We start from the raw sequence: 16,756 nt of genomic DNA, 5'->3' as shown, positions 1-16,756 counted from the left end.
GCTGTCAGACTTCCATGCGCTGCCTTTTGCTTGACCTTGTCTAACAAGTCCATTCCCAAGAGTGGCACACAAAAATTTTACTCACCAGGGAAGTTTCACCAGAGGGAAGGCATTAGGACTGCTAGGTTTCACGGAGGCTTTTATTGTCTCATTAAGCTCTCCTTAATGAGAACTTCCTCACCTGCTGCAGTCTCCCTCCCATTTGTTTGCACCCACCATCATGCTTCTGGTACTTTCAAGCCTGTCTCAGCTCCCACTCCTTCCTCCCTCTTTCCTCTCATCTATTCTGAGCCCAGTTTCTATTTCCATGCTCTTATCCAGGTCCCAAGGAGAAAATATCTTCTGCTCTTGAGCTACTCCTGGCCACATCCTCCTTGGCTAGTTTACTCCCTGATATCCCTGCAGCTTCTCCCAGTTCCAGAGTTACCTGCTGTACTTTCTCCTCCAAAGCAAGGCAGTGACAGCTCCTGTTGAGATCCCTGACTTACGTGCTTGCTAAAACAGTGTAGAACTGCCGGGCATAGCAATAATCCACAGCTGTCGAGGACCTGCTGTGTGCTGCAGTTCACCCCAGGCTTTAACTCCTTGAAACTCTTGATACATCTTCGTCTAAGATCCTGTCTTCATTACAGAAGCAGCTATGTCACAAGACCCAGTTACACCATGGCTGTCCCTCAGCATGGTTACAACACCACAGTTATTTTCTCTTGCACTCAAGATATAAGAACATCTTACCATCCTGCTAGACCCTAGTCTGACCAAAACCATAACGCTGACCCAGTGCCACTTTAGACCTGTGACTGAATAAGGACAGGACACAACCGGGCTGCAACTGGATTCTGCCAACTCTCTTTCCAGCACACACAGGTCTGTCATCCCTCACCCAAACTGTCCCCATGGCATAGTGCTTCCCATCCACACCAGCTGGTGAAGTATCACCGTTCCTTGCTACTTTCATTGGAGGGCAGCTCTGGACCACAGCTCCAGCCAGCACAGTTTCTGCACACGGAAGGCACAGCCTGTGGCAAAACCTGTAGCCAAAAATCACCTGCCAAGTCTTCCTGAGCTCTTCACCAAGATGTTTTGGTGATTCCGTATTTACCTTGCCCAACACCAAAGTATTAATGACCTCATCAGACTGCTCACCCTGCTCTGCTAATTCATACCAAACGCTCTGACTATCCAAACTTGCTTATTCTCTCAGCTAAGGCTACCCCGTGCACAGCCTGAACCCCACACGCCCCAATGGCTCTGCCCGACCCAGCCCGTCCCAGTTTGTAGGAGCGGGGCTGTCGGATCGGCCCCTCTGCAGGACCAATGAGGGCCTCACGCCAGCGGGGCAGTGGGGTCAGCACCTTTCTCAATAACTGCAAATACTGCGGGGTTCAGGCTGTTCCTCCCATCCCATGGCATTTGAAAGAGCCTTGAGAGCAAAGCTGCGTCAGAGGGGGACACAGCTGCCAAAAGAGTCGTTCAACCTCTTTGGATTCTTTGCATGCCTTTGGATAAAAATTTTCCTTAGCTTTTTTTCATTCAAGCTTTTCTAGATAAACGCATGACAAACACAAGTGTCCAGAGAGAATGAACAGCCTGCCTCCTAGTTGGGAATGAGGGACTATAACAATTAGCGCTGTGATAATGAGATAGTCTGAACATGAGGGAACTCGATACAATGGGAGATTTATCTTGGAACTGGTCCCTTGGCAGCCTGACCCCCTGTTGATGTCAGCGTGGTTTCTCGTTGCAGAAAGAGTAGGGACCAGACTAGGGGAGTTGGACTAGATGATCTATATGGTCCCTTCCAACTCTAAAAAAAATTCAGTGAAATTCAGTGAAATTCAGACCCAGAATGACAGACCCATCTCTATCTCAAGCTCATCCTGTTGTAACACAGCAATGGCCATTACCATCGATAAAACATTCACTTCCCCCTTTTTTCGCCCAACAGTATTTTGACAAGTATTCTCAGGAATGGCTGTCTGAAAGCTTTCTCAGCCCCTTCCCCATTATGCAGGGAGACGTTCAGCTTTGTAAAAACACACTGTAAAGACTCGTAATAACACGCTGCTTAGAGTGGAAGCAACTTCTGTGTGGGATATTGCAAGAGAGAGGGAGAGAAAGAGAGAGAGAGAGACAAGCTTTGTCTTGGGTCTGGAGTTGAATGGTGTTAACTGGTGAAACAGAGCTGCTATGCAAAAGGCATGCTGGGCTTGGCTGGGATATCAGGGAGGAGGTGGTGCTCTGTGGGTTAGTTACCTACTGGTATTCCAGTGGTAGTTCCTTAGGTCACCCAGACACTCTGCTTCACTTAAATTGTGTTGTCCCATGGCAATCTTTTACCCACTTTGGATGTTCAAATGACCCAGAAAATTGCTTTCTTTCCTACCACAAACCAGGTCAAGACTTCAAATCCTGACCTTCAAGGGTGCTGGGGTGATGCGAGAGGCATGACAGGAGTCCAAGGCCTTGGTCCAACACTCTCGGAGACTCTTGTCACAAGGAATTACGTGGGCTCTGCAAACAGATAAGGAAAACCATAAAGAGCAAACGCCGGTCTGCACAACCTTGACACTGCAATCGATGCCGTAGTTTACCACCAGGAGCAAGTCAATAGCCCCGGAGCTGCGTGCTGCATAGCAAACATTGCAGCTTTGTCTGGGTGACAGACAGCAATCTGTGGCAAAGGGCAAATCTCTCTGTTCGCTCACGCTTGACATATGGATGGTGTCGTTACATTCCCTGTTCTCGGCGGGTTTATGCATGGATTTAAGGTTAAGTACATGCATGCCTGTAGGATCACGACCTTCATTTAATATTGCATGGCCCAGCAGACCCATAATTAATCCCTAACATGTTTAAGTGACAGCTCTCGCTTGGTAGTGTCATCCATGCGGAATAGTGAGGTACACGTAAATTTGTACGTTCAGGCTGGGAGTCAGAGATTTTCCAGCCATTGGAGCAGTGGGGCTCCAAGGCAGGTTTCTGGCAGGATGAACGGGATAAATGGCAGCTCAGGCCGTTTTGCAGGCTAACTGGGCAGGCCAGGAGAGGGAGGTGTGATACACTCACCTGCTCGCTCAGCTGCCTAGGATGGGCTGGGAATGACGGCACCTCAACGCTGCCTGTCCCTTTTACGTGACCAACATTTTCTACTGATGAAAATTAAAGTGACTCAGAGGCTGATCAAGCCTGGGAAGAAACCCCCCACCATCTTCATCCTGGGCAGTTTGCACATGTGAAACTTGACCAGACCCAGCTCAGCCCCACTTGCTCTTCTTTCTACTCCAAACCACTGGTTTTCAAATATACCAAAAGGTCTGAAACCCAACCAGAACTGCAGGCTGGCAGTCAGATCCACAGGGACAGAGTGCCCCAGGCGAGTCCACACACCCAGGTCAAGTCCTGTCTACTTCAGTGATGAGAGTGGCTGCTAATGCCAGTGGTTTGTTTCCAAATTCTGGGTATTTAGTCTTTTTATCTAGTTGTCCTTTTACCAAAGATGAGCATGTTTGGTCAGGTTGGATGAACAAGTGTTTTATCACACAGGCAGCACAACAGGCTGGGTGTGTTTTATGTAAGTTTATTGAGATTTAATATTCATTCAACAACAGTACAAAATTTCAGATCTCCACTACTTAAGGGCCAGAACCACGTCAAACATGACCACAGACAAGCCTTGCTCAAAGACAGTTATGCTGTACCTCAAACCTGAGTAACTGGAGCACAACCAATAATTTGTCCTGCCACATATCTGGGGAGAGAAAAGATGAGTGTCTCACCAGCTATTCCACACCCTATAAAAATACACATAGCCATTTCATTTAACCCTGTTTCTTTGAAAGATGCATGTGTAAGAGTGTCTCTGGATGGATCCCACTGCGCGTTCAAGCCGCTTTTTGTGAATTTTTTTCTCCATGAGCTTTAGGAGCCCGTGCATCAGATTGGAGTGATCCATGGGAAAGGACCTTTGTATTTTCTTTACTGTTTTAATTACAAGGGACTTATGGAGTAGCTCACCCCTCCCTCGTTTTCTCCCCTGGACAGACAAAATGCTGGCACAGCCATACACCCCTGGCACAGCCGTACACCTCCAGCACAGCCGTACACCTCCGGCACAGCCGTACTCCACTGGTGCAGCTGCACCCAATTTTGCTCCCTGGTGGAAGCCCAGAAAAGATGAGCTGCCAGGAAAGTCTGGCAAGTGCAGGGAACAAATTCTCCCCTCGGCTCGCCATGTGGAAATGCACTGCAGGCAGGTGAACCCAACAGAGACGCAAACAGGATTTGTCCCCAAATGCCTCCCCAGGGCATGTACAAGGTGACCTTGGGCTGGGCGGCAGCATGGAGAACACCTGAGAGCTCCCTCCTTGGGAGGCAGGAAGAGACGAAAGTAAAGGAAGCTCTGCCAGCGGAGTCACAAACCCAGCAAATTTTATAAAGGGTCCCCTGTTAAAAACTGGAAGCTGTAACAGATCAGAAGTGCCGAGGCAGCCAAGTCTGACGACTGGCAGCCACCACCCAAGCTGTGGTCACCCTCTCAGCCCATCCAGCCAGCGAGACGTTTTGCCAGGTATGATGGACCATAGGAGATGGAAAAGCTCCAGGGAAACAAGGCAGCCAAGGAAGGGGCACAAGGAGCAAAACATACTTTGACTTTCCCACTCTGCTGCAGCTCCAGATGGTTGTTTAATTTCCGTAGTATATTAAATCATAGTAGGTTTGAGATACCTCCAAAAGGTCAAATCACACTTCGTTAGCACAACCCTTTGCAGCCCCCCATCCTGCGATTATAGCTGTGAAACAAAGGGAAATATCAGAGAAAAGAACTTCCTCCTCCACACCAGGACCCACTCAGATCCTCGGAACCTCTGCTTCCGAAGCAGACCTGGACTTTCGCCTGCTGGTCAGGCTGCCCAGGACCGACTCCTCGCTGAAGGCCCCTTCGAAGGTCGACAGGATGGACTGGCGAAACTTCTCCTTGAAATCCGGCCCCACAAACACGTACAGGATGGGGTTGATGCAGCTGTTGAAGAAAGCGAGGCTGGAAACCAGGGGGATCCCTATGTAAAGGGCCATTTTCATCTCATGACTGGTGGAGTTTTTGGATATTTCCAGCAAGGAGAAGACGTGATAGGGGAAGTAACAGAGGAAAAAAGAGACTGTGACAGCAATGATAATTCTGTATGGTTTGGCAGAGTTGGCTAACTGCCTTCTCTTCAGCTTGACAGCAACGATGCTGTAGCAGATGAGAATGACCGTGAAAGGGATGAGGAACCCGCATAAGAATCGCGTTATGATCATCGCTTTGTGCCGCATCCTCCACAGCCTCCGCGTTGCCTCGGAGGTGTAGTCATCGGAGAGTGCAAAATTATTATAGCAGCTGGTTACGTTCCTGGAACTGACCACAGTGTCCCGAAAGACGAGGTACGGGGAGCTGAGGAGCAGAGCCAGGACCCACGTCCCCAGTGCAATCCTGGTCGCCAGCTCCGGACTCCTGCGGTTGTGAGACCAGACGGGAAAGGCCACAGAAACGCAGCGGTCCATGCTGATGACCGTCAGGAGGAAGACGCTGGCGAACATGTTGAGGAACGCGATGGTGCTGTTCAGCTTGCACAGGAGCTTCCCAAACGGCCAGTGGAAGCCCAGGGCGGTGTAGGCGATGCTGAGGGGCAGGAAAAAGGTGAAGATGAAGTCAGCAATGGCAAGGTTGAGGAACCAGATGGAATTCACCGTCTTCTTCATCTTGAAGCCTGCAATCCAGATGACCAGGCCATTCCCTGTCACCCCCAACAAACAGGCAATGCTGTACACCACCATGGAGAGGACGTGCATGCTCTTCTGGAGGCTGGAGTAGTGGTCGTGGGCAGTGCCGTTCTCAGACTGCACGGTGGGGAAACTGGTGGAGAAGGGCCACGGGGAAGAAGAGACGCTCTCCATCACCAGCAAGCTGGAGTCTTGAAATCCTAACAGCACACCCCGCGGTGACCTGCAGCTCCTGCGGCTCAGGGGAGGTGAAAATCTTTGCTAGCAGCTGTACACAAAACGTGGATGCAAAGCCAGATTATATTAATTAATATACAATTAATATAAAGTCCTTCTCCTGCAGCATCTGCATGTCACAGAAACCACCGCAACCAGAGAAACCACCCCGGGTTTTGCTGCTGGTGTGGGCGCTGTCAGAACACCACATCCCTGACCGGCCTACAACAGCGATCCGAGGTGGACCAGCAGCAGAACCACGGGAACCCAGATCCCACAGCTGTGACGGGTCCTCTTCGGATGACCAACCACACGTTAAAAGAAGCCAAAACCATCTAGACCGATAAAGATTAACTTAAAAGATGGTTCGACAAGTACCTTCCAGGGCCGAACGGTGCCCGAGGTGTGTTCCGGTGTAACCCTCAGCCCGTTACCCACCACCCACGACCCACCTCGACCCGCTCCCCGCCTCGCCCCGGTGCCGGCAGGACTCACCGCCGGCAGGACTCTCCCTCGCCGCTCTGGCCGACCCCCTGAGAGACGCTGCTCTTCTCCCGTGAGTGACTCACGCCGCCTCGTTCCATTTTCCCCTTGGCTCGGGATCACGAGGAATTTAGTGGGATCCCTTATTCCCTAATCTTGTTCCTTAATCTGCAGGGCGTTGGATTTAACCCCTGAGGCCCCAGCGGTCACCGTGCCGCCGCCTGGCACGCCTGCTCCCCTGGAGACATGGCTTCGGCCGCCCTGGGGAGTGATTGGAAGCGCTTCCAGCCGGGTGGCCGGGGGGCTCCTCTCCTCCGGAGAGAATCCCCCCCTGGATGGTGGGGGTGCTGGGAACACCCCAGGGCTGGGGGAGAGGACCCCTGGGGAGCAGGGCGGGGTGACAGCAGGGTGATGGCAGAGGAGGGGTGAGGGCAGCATGGTGACAGCGGAGGAGGGGTGACGACAAAGGAGGGGTGACGGCAGAGGGGTGACGGCAGAGGAGGGGTGACGGCAGAAGAGGGGTGACGGCAGCGGAGCCCCCGCCCAGCCTCCCCGGCCAAGGTCACCCGCGCCCCGGTCGCCACGTGCTGGCAGCGCCGCCGGCCCCGCCCCGGCGCGGGCCAATAGAGGTGCGGGGAGGGGAAAGAGCACGGCGCTGATTGGACCAGGCACTCGGAGCGTGTTCCCCGCCGCCGGCCTACCGAGGCGCTGATTGGGCGGTGCGTGGAGGGGTGTGTCTGAGCAGTCTATGCTAGGCGCGCGGGCTTCCGCGCGGTGGCGGAGCGGGACCAGGACCGGGACTCGGTGCGGCGGGTGAGTAGGGGCCGTGCGGGTCGGGGGAGGTCCGGGCAGGAGATGCTGCGGGGCGAGAGTCGGGCAAGCAGCGCTATTCCCCACCACCAGTGTCAGGGGAGGAGGAGCGCGACAGCGGGAGCCTCTCAGGGATGCGGGAGGCGATGGAGCCTGTGTGTGTGTGTGTTTGTGTGTGTGTGCGCGCGTGTGTGCGTGCAGAGCCGGGATATAGGGGTGTGAGGGGGACAGTGTGCAAAGCCAGGTGAGGATGGAGCCTCAGGACTGGGGTTCATCCCTACAGCAGGTGAACTGCCAGGTTGTCCCACCACAAGGGTGGAAATGGGAGTCTCATCTTGGGCAGGGAACAGGGTGCTCTCTCCCCCCTTAACCCTTCTGCAGGTCTGTGAAAGCGCTGGGTGCAAGCACCACTGCCACCCACACAAGGGGGACACGCCGGACCCAGCTGTCCTGCCCAAAGCCAGAGCGCTGCACCCTGCCCTTTCTCTATCCCAGTCCAGCTTTTCTGACAGTGGGGTTTCCCTCCCTGCCAGTGAAGCCCCGGGCTCAGGGAGGAGAGCAGCCGGATGTCCCTGCTCAGCAAAGGCAGCGCGCAGCAGGCCTGCGCTGAATGGACTTCAGCATCTTGGCACAAGCAAACCAAGTGCGATTGCTTAATAACCTGCTCACGGCCCTTTGCTGGCCTTGCAGGGTTAATGGGTAAAAAGATGCATTGTTTTCAGCCAAGGCAGAAGCTGGGCTGTCACGCCTGCCCAGGAGCTTGTGCTCTGCATTATAATGCAAGCAGCAGTTGCATGGATGGGGCCAGAGGGCTGCTGCCAGGCCTGGGCATCACACGTGCTGTGGAGTCGAGCTGAGGCAAAACTGCTGCCTATCGGGGCCCTGATCCACAAGCCATGCTTGCTTCAATTAAGGTTTGGGGCAGGACTCCAACCTGCTGGTACTTTGCCCTCATGGCTACACACCTCATGGCTATGCACAAGGGAAAGCAGCCGAGAGGTCTAAGCTTGCTGGTGTATGCAACTCACATTAAAATTGAGATCTTGTGGGTACGAACACTTCACTGAAATTAAACAGCAGTTTTAATGAGACACCCTTGTGTCCATGAAGGCATTTGCTAGCATTTCCTAGAAGCCTAAGACTCACGGATACATGGGAGTGAGAAGGAAAGACATTGCTCGTGTTGCTGATGCAGTTTGGTTCATGTGCAGGTTCACCACATCCAAGTATCTGCCAGGCACTGCAGAGCTGGGTTGGGGGAGCCCAGGCAGGGCAGTGATGGGAGACTGCCAGAAATGATCAAAGAACTATAATTAATGAACTGGTCTTAGTCAGTGGGGAAAACCTGAGAGCTGTTGGTATTTTCCTCACCTAGTGGGCCCCAGTCCGTGGCTGGTCCCTGTTTCCAGGGAAGACATGGGATAGGAGCAGGCAGGGTGTAGAGAGGCACCCAGCCCCGCTGCCATCCCGCAAACTCCCTTCTCTGCTGGCAGGTGACATTGGACCCAGCAGGAGGATGGCAAACTCAGTGCAGGGTGACGGGGCCCTCCCCAGTGCAGAGCTCTGGGCCTCCCACAACAAGATGGTAATGGAGCCTCTCGACAGCAACGACCCGGAGGTGAGACCCCCTTCCTGGCCCCAGCCCAGCAGCTACGGGGATGCTGACCTCCTTGAGCTAGGGATGTGGCAGGGAGATAGCCCAAGGCTGAGCTTGTGAGGTCCATCCATGCTCCATGCCCTCTCTGCCTGCAGCAAGAGGTGGAGAGGGAGGGCGTCTTCCAAGCGTGTGCCCATAACACGGTCATAACTTTGCATCTATTGTTCATACCCCTCTGCTTGAAGCTCTACTGCCCACACCAGAGAAGCTGGCCCATGAGGCCACGTGGCAGTTGCTTTTCACTCCAGCCCAAATGACAGCTGAGTTATCTGGCAGCTTTCTGCCAGGTAGAAACCCAAAACCTGTGACTAGACATGAACATATGAACAGTTTGGGGTCAGCTGCACAAAGAAGGGATCTCTCTCCCTTCTCTACCACCTTTCCAGACCCCTGTCCGTGCCCTATCCCCTCTGAGGGTGCATCCCCTACCATAGAGCATCCATGTCTCCATGCAGAACCGGCACGGGTGAAGCTGTTTCTTTTCCCTCCCAAAGGTATACAGCATCATCAAGAAGGAGAAGCAGAGGCAGAGGCTGGGGCTGGAGTTAATTGCATCGGAGAACTTTGCGAGCCGAGCAGTCCTGGAAGCCCTGGGATCCTGCATGAACAACAAATACTCTGAGGGCTACCCAGGACAGAGGTACAGGGCTGGGGCTGAGTCCTACCCAACCTTGCAGGGAGTGCGGAGGAACCACCCACACTGCCAGACCTTACCTCTGGAGAGGAAGCAATGTCCTGGTGCTGGCAGCCAAGGTCCTCCAGGGCAGGATCCGACCTTCTCAGCTTCTATCCTTGGCCACATATGGGACAATCTCAGCAGGGTCACATCTGTTGCAGCTGCTGTCCTGGTGGCTGCCGCAAACATGGCATCACCCCAGCTTCTCCCCAGCTTGGTCACAGGGACTGTTCTCGGAGTAATGAGTTTGGTTTGAACCCCTGCCCTGTCGTTTACCGGCAGGTACTATGGTGGGACGGAGTTCGTAGACGAGTTGGAAAGGCTGTGCCAGAAGCGAGCCCTGCAGGCATACCAGCTTGATCCCCAGAAGTGGGGCGTCAATGTCCAGCCCTACTCAGGTAACGGGGTGCTCAGGAGAGCCAGGCCATCTGCCTGGCCTCTGTGCATCCCAGCACCCATAACCGGCCCACTGTGGTCTTGCTGCAGGGTCACCCGCAAACTTTGCGGTGTACACAGCCCTGGTGGAGCCCCACGGCAGGATCATGGGGCTGGACCTGCCTGACGGGGGCCACCTCACCCATGGATTCATGACGGACAAGAAGAAGATCTCTGCCACCTCTGTCTTCTTTGAGTCCATGCCCTACAAGGTAGAGACCTGCTCCAGCCAGAGCCATCATGTGGTCATCATGTTGGTGCCTCTTAAAGTTAAAAGTACCGGCAATCCGGCTCCCGGCATCCTCACCTGCAGGATGGCACTGCGGCTGATCTTCACCCACGCCAAGGTGGCTGAATCCTCTTCCTCTCCCAGGTCAACCCCAAGACCGGTTACATCAACTATGACCAGCTGGAGGAGAACGCCCGCCTCTTCCACCCCAAGCTGATCATAGCAGGTAAGGATCAAACTCTTACCAACCTTCCTGGGTTGTGGTGGCTCCCTGAAGCCAGTAGCACCCTGGTAAGCCCATGGGCACTGCAGTGGCAGGAGACCTCAAACACATCCACACTGGCAAAGCTTGTGTGCTGTCCCCAGCTGGGCTGTGCCCGTCACAGGACTGGACCTGGGTCTGTCCCAAGGTCCTTGAGCATCTGCTCCTGTCCCCTCCACGTGCCATCTCCCTGCAGGTGTCAGCTGCTACTCACGCAATCTGGACTATGCCCGCATGCGGAAGATCGCCGACGCCAACGGTGCCTATCTCATGGCTGACATGGCCCACATCAGCGGGCTGGTGGCTGCCGGTGTGGTGCCCTCCCCCTTTGACCACTGCGACGTCGTCTCCACCACCACCCACAAGACCTTGCGGGGCTGCAGGGCTGGCATGATCTTCTACCGCAAAGGTGCCTGACTTAGCCAGGGAGCCAGGAGAAACACTCCCCCCAGGATGGGAGGCTGCAAGTTAAAGCTCCTTCCTGCTCTAGCTGGGAAGGAGGGAGGGCAGGAAGGTCTGAGGCCTCCTGGGAGCATCTGGAGAACTTCCCAGGGCCAACTGTGACCCAGATTTGAAAAGGAACAATTAGCATCCCTGAGAGGCCAGGGGCTGAAAGCAGCTCATGGGAGAAAGGAGGCTGAAGCTGCCTCATGAGTGACCCTACCCTTCCCTCCCACAGGCACCCGCAGCGTGGACCCCAAAACGGGCAAGGAAACACTGTACAACCTGGAGAGCCTCATCAACCAGGCGGTCTTCCCTGGGCTGCAGGGAGGCCCACACAACCACGCCATTGCAGGTACACGTCCAGGCTGGTGGCCAGCTCCAGGATGGCAAAGGGAGCCAGCAAAGGTGTTCTGGCTGAGTCTGACCCCCAGAAGCAGTGAAGGGGGCTCCATGTGCCACAAGGGTCTTGCAACCTGGAGATAACATGGCAAAGAGCAGCCAGCTTGATCCAGCACTGCTTGAGAAGCAACCAGGCTTGTCCCGTCCTGCCTTTTGCCTCATGGCACTACCACCAGCCTGGTTAGGGGAAGGGACTGTCTGTCAGTTTGCTCAGCTTCCAGGATGATTTCTGCTGGCGGTGCCACATCCCCAGCAATTCTCCTGGTGGGAGCCCCCAGAAACTCACCCTGGTCTGCCTTCCTCCCCAGGGATCGCCGTGGCGCTGCGGCAGGCCATGACGCCCGAGTTCAAGGCTTACCAGCAGCAGGTGGTCGCAAACTGCAAGGCACTCTCAACGGCGCTGATGGAGCTGGGCTACGACATCGTCACTGGTGAGGACAGGTCTTGGCTGTGGGATGGGGCTGATCCCTGGGGTCCCAGCCAGGCCATGAGGGCAGCAAGGGCAAGGCTCTGCCACCACAGTTCCTCAGGACATCCACAAAACTATTATGAGGCAGCCCTCCCTTCCCAATGGCAGGTCCCCTTCTGCCCCCAAAACTAGGAATAGGCCCTGGTGCAATCCCAAGCTTTTTTTGCTGAAGTCCTGCGCAGGAGCAGCATTTACCCCGATCCCACGTCCTTCACCAAACCCCTCTCTTCACAGGGGGCTCTGACAACCACCTGATTCTCCTGGACCTGCGCAGCAGAGGCACGGATGGTGGCAGGGCTGAGAGAGTGCTGGAGATCTGCTCCATCGCCTGCAACAAGAACACATGCCCCGGTGAGAGATCCCACAAGCTCTGCTGTGTCCTGCCCCACATGCAGGGCATCTCCCGTGGCCTGTACAGAGCTCCTGCACGGCTCCCAGCTCCTGGTTCACCCCAGGCACTGGGAACCACACCAAGTTCCCACACGTGGCAGTTTTGATACCTGGTTTGGTCATGCGTGACTTGTTCTGGTGCAGGTGATGTCAGCGCCCTGCGCCCCAGTGGCCTGCGGTTCGGGACACCGGCTCTCACCTCCCGTGGCTTCCGACAGGATGACTTCCGCATGGTGGCTCGGTACATCCACAGAGGTGAGGCTGGGGGGTGCGTGTGGGGCCCAGCCTCAGCTCCAGCAGCAGCCTGGGGCCAGGGTAGGTCCTCCAGGCGAGGAGGCACAAGCTGAGAGGCTTCCCCAGCAGCTGGCGAGGGAGCACACACACACAAGTGAGGAGGAACTGTCCCACCTGCACATCTGTATGTGGGAGAGGACATCTGGCCACAGCTGGGACCAGCCAAACCCTCCCCACTGCACTAGCAGCAGGTTAAAAGCCTGGATTAAAACCCAGCCTAGTTCCAGTTGTCCTCAGGGGTCCCACACTAGTTTCCTGGGACAGCAAGTCCCTCACAGCCCTGCTCCTACCCTCCTATGTCTCGGGGAGCAGCCCCAGCGCTGCTGTGGGATGTTGCGGGGCTAAACCCACAGCGCAGCCTCGCAGGCTCCCCGCGGCAGGGCTGGGAGAGGTGCGGGATGCGGCAGCTGCCAGCTGCGGGCACTGGCAGAGGTGCTGCAGCCACCAGGGGTGACCACCACATCTCCCATCCTGGCAGGGATCGAGCTGACGCTGCGCGTGCAGAAGGACATGAGCCCCAAGGCCACGCTGAAGGAATTCAAGGAGAAACTGGAAGAGGAGAAGTACCGGGGGGAGCTGAAGGCCCTGAAGGAAGAGGTGGAGGCCTTTGCAGCGACCTTCCCGCTCCCGGGGCTGCCTGTCCTGTAAGGGGAGGTGCTTGTGCCCGCTCCCCGAGCCATGAAGTACCCAGGATCGTGGCACACTCGCACCTCCAGCCCGAGACCAACGCCCCAGTGCCTTCTCCCAGCACCTCCCCGCTGGCCCTGGCTGTGGTGCTCACCTCTTACCTCTCCCTTCCCATTTGGGGCACAGGACCCCCTGAGCACGCCCCCTCCGTGAGGAAACCAGCCCCTTCACCACTCGGTGTCACAACTGGCACCGAAGCACCAGGGAACCCTCAGCCTCAGGGCCAGGCTGGGGTTTGATCCAGCTCTGGCTGTGGCAGCAGCAGATGAGGTTTAAGCAGCCCTGCCCATGGTCACCCCAACACCCCTTCCCACAGCATCGTGAGGGACCTGGAGGTCCCACCCCCCGTGGCCAGGCACGCTGTGAGACTTCACAGTCGCTAAAAGCCTCCCTGGATTCTGCCTCAAGAATTTCCTTTTTGTACCTTCCAGCTTCCACAGGCTTTGAAAAGGCCCAGCCTTGTCCCAAACCCACGGAGAGCAGCCCTCTCGGGATCACCATCCCGTCCTACCCAGCCTCTCCGGAATTTTCTCAGACCTCTGAGTACAAAGCTTAGGTAGAACCATTTTTTAATAAGCACGGTAAAATTAAGAATTTAACCACAATGTATGACAAGAATTATAAGCTTTAAAAAATACAACCAATTTTTTTTTTTTTTTTGTATTTCAAAAATATCTGAACCCAAATAAATAATTTTTTTTTTTTTTTTTTTTAAAAGTACAATTCTCAGACTAGTCATTTGGTGTTAACATCTGTTAAACTCTTGTGCAGTAACACTTACGGCACGACACTAAGACATGCTTCTTGGGTTTCTCCCGGTCACACTCGCCCTAACTACTGACGCAAGCATTCGGCACGCACAGGCACACACACGGAACTCAACATGCAGTAATAGGATACAGTGCTTTAAAATAAGATGAGAATCCATCGCAGCCTCCTCGCAGCCCTCAGAGGCAGCTCTGAGCCCAGCCCCGGCGGCCAGCGGGGCCGGGTACCCTGTGTTTCTGCCTTCCAGTTAAAAAGTGTCTCGGGGACGGGTGGGTTTGTCACCCCTCCAGTATCGGGGTACTGGTGCTCTGGCGTTGTGCTCCTGGGGCACCGCGTGGAGCTCCAGCTCGGGCAGCTCGCCGTACTTCCCACCCCACCTCACCACAGGAGCCTTCTCACTGCGCTGCCACAAGCCCCAGCTCCCGCCCAGCTCTCCGAGATGCTGAACTGGCAGCGTCGTCACCAAACCGGGGGGCTCAGCGCCCCCCACGCTCGGTGAAAACCAAAGAACAGGCCTGGGGGCACAGAGCCATCGGCTCCCCCTTCCCCTCAGCACCTCTCCCACCCCTGACCACCGGTGAATATTGCTAGAGTAGAGGCAGTACTTCCCTAGGCAAGGCAAGACAGCTTCGGAGCTGCTTGGAAGTGATTGCTACTGGATGAAAGTAAATCCGAGCACTATTCTCTGAGAAACGAGACCTGTGTAGGGTTAATATCACCTACTCCTATGGCTGACCCTCCTCGGGGTGGTCGGGATCGGGAAGCGCCGGGCTATTGCAGCGTAGAGCAGGGGCTGGCGGTTCGTCTCCCAGCGCAGGAGAGCGGAGGAGGAAGAAAAGGGAGACGGCCAGGGGAGACCTTCGCTCTGATGAATTCTCCGTCAGGCTTTAATGCCTCCTCTCCCCGACAGTCAGAGACAGAGAGAGAAGGGAACCGGTGCCACGGTGCGGGAGGTGGGGACGTGCTGGCAGCGCTCACGGAAGCAGGTGACGGCCACGCACAGCACCGCCGGCTCCGGTGCGGGAGGGCTGGGGCGAGTATTGCACTGTGGCTGCGAGGAACCTGCCCTGCTCCCGGTGGAAAGGGATGGCTGGACGGCGGCGCTCGGGCGGCGCGGTGCGAGGCGACGGACACACATGCCAGGGTTGGTTGCGGGAGCCGTTAGTGCGAAGATCGTAACTTGCTGTAAGTCTGCCAATATCAGAAACTAGTGAGGTAACACAGTGAAGATGAGGAAGAAAGTCTTAAAGTGCCGATATAGGGATCTTTACTGTACAGATGCAGATCAGACAGAGAAATTATTGAGCGAAGAGAAGTTTAGCTCCCGAATCGTCAGCTCCACTCAGACTCCCCTCTAAATTCTGCCGCCGTTATGGGTGCCACAAGCAGCGAGGGCAGGCTGGGCACCGGCTGCACCAAGATGTCACAGCCCGATGTCATTACCCCTTTCCTGCAGTCCGAGCTCAGAGGTGACCTTGCAATGACTTTCGGAGGACGAGTACTCCAAGGTGCGTTTCCCCACAGCTCCTGCTTAATCACCGAGTGGCAGATAGTGTAGAGCTCCCGTTGGGAAAGAGGTGAGGGTCCCAGCCAAGCCCCCAGGGCATCCTCCCAAATCAGAGCTGCTCTGTGGCAAAGATGAGGCAGGTCAGACAGGTGGTAGTGCAAGTATTGCTCAACACAGCCTGGAACATCAGATACTGCAGGTTTGATAGAGGGATCGACGAGAAGCGAGTTATTTATCCATTTATGAACGCAGCTGAAGGCCACAGGTAGAGACTGCTGTGACTAAGAGATTGGCCAACACTCATCGTGGGTCCTGCTCCACCGCTCTGCGCTGTCAGCCCGGAGGAAGACGTGAGTGAGTCAGCAGGAAAAAAGTCTGTCCCTCCCTCCTCAAACCCAAACAGCATCAGGTTGTTTTCCAGCAGGAAACAAGTTCCTGCACCGAGCATTCCTCCAGAGCCACGGGTCAGGCAGGACGCAGGGAGCTTCGCTCTGCCTGGTGTCGCCTGCATTACTCCTTCACCGAGGTGCCTCGTCCTCCGGGGAATCTCGCCTCAGCTGTAGAGTGGAAGCCATTCAGGTGCACACACATCGACAAGGGGACACCTCATCACTTCAGAAAACGGGCGTTTTCGATGGACGCCGAAGTCTTTCACCAGCAGGCCCAGTTCACATGCGACAGGAGGGCACAGTTAGGAAAGGAAAAAGCCTTTACAGGCGTGCAGCCCCGCGCACAGGCACACCACACACCTTCAGCGAAGGCGACGCCACGCTGCTTCCCAACTGCGACCTGAAAACACCATCACGAGCAACCCCTGACCTCAGAAATCCCTCTGGAGACTACCAGGAGCTCAGCAGGCCCAGCTGAGCTGGCCCCACTGCCAGCCACCAGAAGCAACACTGACATTTAAAATGGCCTTTCTGCCCTCTTGGTTTACGCCTCCCGCAATACCCCAGAGAGCCCTTTCCAGGCAGTGGTACCGAAGCGTAGATGCTGGTGCCAGACGAGAGCCTCCCCAGGGAGCCTCCTCGCCTTCGGGACACAGGTTTCGGAGCAGTGTGGTTCTCGCAGCAAGTTTCAGGGGGGTCTCAGCCACGCTGACGAACCCCAGTCCCCACACAGAACCTTCCCCAGGCACAGAAGGAACGTCGCATTCATCTCCAGCACCACCTCACACCAGCACAATAAACAGAGATTTAAAAAAAGCCCAAACCAAACAACGCTTCAGCTCATCTTGTAATAATCAGAAGAGTGATAAAAAGAAATA

General features: G+C 55.4%; 2 protein-coding genes across 2 annotated transcripts; one reads left to right on the top strand and one right to left on the bottom strand.

Annotated features, from left to right (window-relative positions):
- Positions 1 to 4,851: 4,851 nt before the first annotated feature.
- Positions 4,852 to 5,949, bottom strand: LOC141471896 (chemerin-like receptor 1). Its single transcript, XM_074158627.1, has one exon. The coding sequence runs from the start codon at positions 5,935 to 5,937 to the stop codon at positions 4,852 to 4,854; it is 1,086 nt and encodes a 361-aa protein (XP_074014728.1). The 5' UTR covers positions 5,938 to 5,949.
- Positions 5,950 to 8,771: 2,822 nt separating this feature from the next.
- On the top strand, positions 8,772 to 13,935 carry SHMT1 (serine hydroxymethyltransferase 1). The gene is made up of 11 exons (XM_074158282.1): positions 8,772 to 8,890; positions 9,424 to 9,569; positions 9,888 to 10,003; positions 10,092 to 10,252; positions 10,414 to 10,495; positions 10,728 to 10,940; positions 11,211 to 11,327; positions 11,683 to 11,805; positions 12,078 to 12,194; positions 12,378 to 12,488; positions 13,006 to 13,935. Exons 1-11 carry the CDS (start codon positions 8,789 to 8,791, stop codon positions 13,173 to 13,175), a joined length of 1,458 nt encoding a protein of 485 aa, XP_074014383.1. The 5' UTR covers positions 8,772 to 8,788; the 3' UTR covers positions 13,176 to 13,935.
- Positions 13,936 to 16,756: the final 2,821 nt, after the last annotated feature.

This window comes from Numenius arquata, chromosome 14, assembly GCF_964106895.1.
Source record: "Numenius arquata chromosome 14, bNumArq3.hap1.1, whole genome shotgun sequence".
Taxonomy (NCBI): domain Eukaryota; kingdom Metazoa; phylum Chordata; class Aves; order Charadriiformes; family Scolopacidae; genus Numenius; species Numenius arquata.
The sequence above is the reverse complement of the archived record's forward strand: the minus strand, read 5'-3'. Positions and strand labels throughout refer to the sequence as shown.

Bases quoted from the DNA above. Each gene is read 5' to 3' on its own strand.
- SHMT1 (XM_074158282.1), top strand. From the start codon at position 8,789: ATGGCAAACTCAGTGCAGGGTGACGGGGCCCTCCCCAGTGCAGAGCTC. The intron at 10,496-10,727 runs GTAAGGATCAAA...ATCTCCCTGCAG, and splicing joins CCCCAAGCTGATCATAGCAG to GTGTCAGCTGCTACTCACGC. The intron at 12,489-13,005 runs GTGAGGCTGGGG...CCATCCTGGCAG, and splicing joins GGCTCGGTACATCCACAGAG to GGATCGAGCTGACGCTGCGC.
- LOC141471896 (XM_074158627.1), bottom strand. From the start codon at position 5,937: ATGGAGAGCGTCTCTTCTTCCCCGTGGCCCTTCTCCACCAGTTTCCCC.